At 60.1% G+C, this 2,771-nt stretch overlaps 1 protein-coding gene across 1 annotated transcript; it reads left to right on the top strand.

The window, feature by feature from the left end:
* Window positions 1-309: 309 nt before the first annotated feature.
* On the top strand, window positions 310-2,412 carry LOC125917433 (Krueppel-like factor 14). Its single transcript, XM_049623634.1, has one exon. The coding sequence runs from the start codon at window positions 310-312 to the stop codon at window positions 1,291-1,293; it is 984 nt and encodes a 327-aa protein (XP_049479591.1). The 3' UTR covers window positions 1,294-2,412.
* Window positions 2,413-2,771: the final 359 nt, after the last annotated feature.

Below are 2,771 nucleotides of genomic sequence, written 5' to 3'. Positions count from 1 at the left end.
CTCCGCCCGCGCCCTCGGGGTCCGGCGGGCGGCGGTGAACCACGGCGAAAAAAAAAAAAAAAAAAAAAAAAAAAAAAAAAAAAATCGGGGGAAGCTCTGCGCGCCCCGACAGGCTCCCGCCGCCCGTCAGGGGCGCGTCAGGCGGGGCGGGCTCCGCGCGGGCGGCGGCGGCGGCGCCGGGCGGCGGGCGGCGCGCACCGGGCCTCCTGCTTCTCGCTCCGAGGCTGCGGGACGGACGCTCCCGAGAACTCTCTCGCCCGCGGCCGGCCGCGCTCGGACGGCGCTTGCCGGCGGCCCGGCGGTGCCAGCATGTCGGCCGCCGTGGCGTGCCTGGACTACTTCGCCGCTGAGTGCTTGGTGTCCATGTCCGCGGGCGCCGTGGTTCACCGCCGCCCGCCGGACCCCGAGGGCGCGGGCGGAGCCGCAGGCTCGGAGGTGGGTGCGGCGCCGCCGGAGTCCGCTCTGCCGGGTCCGGGGCCACCGGGACCCGCGTCGGTCCCCCCGCTCCCCCAGGTCCCCGCCCCCAGCCCCGGCGCGGGCGGCGCCGCGCCCCACCTGCTGGCTGCAAGCGTCTTGGCTGACTTGCGCGGCGGCTCTGGGGAGGGCTTCGGGGAGAACTCGGGGGAAGCTCTGCGCGCCTCGTCCGGCTCCTGCGACCCGACCCGGTGCTCCGGCCCGACCCTGGGCTCAGAGCCGACCCCGGCCTCCAGCGCGGCCGAGGTCTCCGGACCCGCGCACTCCTCCGGCGCGCTCGCGGTCCCAGGCGCTCCTGCCGTCTCCGGAGCGCCTGCCGCCCCCGGGGCGGTCCCCGGCGTGGCCCCTGGGGCGGGCCCCGCCCCCGCCACAGGTCCAGTCCCTCGTCGGAGGCCGGTTACACCTGCAGCGAAGCGCCATCGCTGCCCCTTTCCGGGCTGCAACAAAGCCTATTACAAGTCGTCGCATCTGAAGTCCCACCAGCGCACCCACACGGGTGAGCGCCCTTTCTCCTGCGACTGGCTCGACTGCGACAAGAAGTTCACGCGCTCCGACGAGCTGGCCCGCCACTACAGGACGCACACGGGCGAGAAGCGCTTCTCCTGCCCCCTCTGTCCCAAGCAGTTCTCCCGGAGTGACCATCTGACCAAGCATGCTCGCCGCCACCCAGCCTATCATCCTGACATGATCGAGTACCGCGGGCGTCGTCGCACTCCCCGAGTCGACCCCCAACCCACCAGCCTGGTGGACAGCTCCGCCTCCATCCCCGGCCAGGAGCCCAGCCTCACCACCTGCCTGTCTGACAGTCATTGCTGTTAGTCATCCCACAAGGACGATCGCCCAGACCGTTGTCCCTGCCTTTTCCTTGCCCAACCCTCTCTCCCAGAGTCATTAGACCAAGGCACAGACTGGTTCCTCTGCTCGGAGGATGGGTCCAGGGAGGCACGTTGGACCCTGGGGAGGGACTGGGGGCCCGAAAATAGCAGGAATTCTTACAACACGTATATCAACCTAAAGGGGAGAGGGTTGCCTCAAGACAGCCCCCAGGAACTGGTGAAAAAGGGATGAACCCCCGTACTCTCCAGAGTCCTGAAGATTCTCCCCTGGAACCAGAGATGTGAAGCTGGAATTCTCAGGTGCCTGAGGAGCTCCCAGTCTCAGAGGACTCTAGTGTCTTATCCACCCGCCAGGGCGGACCTTGGAGAGGGTTTCAGGGGTGGCAGTCTTGGAAATGTCCAGGACTGGAATGGTGAGAGGCCTTTGGAAACAGAAATGATTTCTATTTCTGTAAATAGCAATGTTTACTAATTTATTTTTAGTATCTTTTAAACAGGGATCCCAGGTTGATGGGAGGTTGATGTCCTCCACTCCCCAATTGCCCCAGCTACCTCTGGTAGGAGAGGCCATGTAAGAGTCCATGTGAATGTATGGCTGGGAGATGCTTCTTGGTGTCTGGGGAGTGTTGCGAGTCTGTTTGCAGGTCCTGTTGCATGGTGTGGAACCCTGCACTTGCGCCGTAGCCTTTCTTCTCATTTGGATTCCTACTTGGGGAGGGCAACTTCCTGGCTCACTCTCACAGTGAGATTGGTTGAAAATTTTGGAAACAACCATGAAAGTACCAGAAATAAGAGAGTGGTCCAGGCTAGTTCCCCTTTTAGCCAGAGGGCACACCCAAGTGACTTTGGGTGAGATAGGTCCAAAACAAGACCTTTCAGGATCATTGTTAATATTCAGGGAAATAGGGGCGTGTGGTTCCAGCTGCCCAGTCCAAGTAATCTCAGGTGTGGTAGATTCTGTTCATTTCTTAGTGGCTAACGAGGGGTTTATTTCCCTTGGGATGTGTGCATTTTTGTTTTTGCAGTAAATGAGTTGATGGTTTGGGGAGGGGAAGATGAGAGTGGCTTTCTCCAAAGATTTGGCTGCCCTGGACTTGGACTTGGGGAAGGAACAGTAAGGTGAAAATTATTATCAAATAGGAGGACCCTTCTCCCTTGACCTTGAAGTCCCTCCAAGTTATACCCTCAGGACCCTTTTGCCCCAATGCAGGAATCAAGCATCAGCAGTATTTATTTTTTCTATATGTGTCTCTGCTGCTATGAACAAAGTTGTCGGTCACTCTGCTTATGTACGTGTGAATGTGTGTACATGTGACCTTTTTACTAGAGATGGGGCTGAAAGGAATTTCCTGCTCTGGTAAGGCCCCGGTGCCCCCTTCCTGAATATCTTGTGGAGGGTGCCATAATCTCAAAGGACCATAACAGGCATCTAGTTAAACAAACCGCTTTCCCCTGTTTTGC

The sequence above is a fragment of the Panthera uncia genome, unplaced genomic scaffold, assembly GCF_023721935.1.
Source record: "Panthera uncia isolate 11264 unplaced genomic scaffold, Puncia_PCG_1.0 HiC_scaffold_1834, whole genome shotgun sequence".
Taxonomy (NCBI): Eukaryota; Metazoa; Chordata; class Mammalia; order Carnivora; family Felidae; genus Panthera; species Panthera uncia.
Note: the sequence above shows the minus strand (reverse complement) of the source record. Positions and strands in the feature narration are given on the sequence as shown.

What these genes read in the sequence shown, in the direction of transcription:
- LOC125917433 (XM_049623634.1), top strand. Translation starts at nt 310, where the DNA reads ATGTCGGCCGCCGTGGCGTGCCTGGACTACTTCGCCGCTGAGTGCTTG.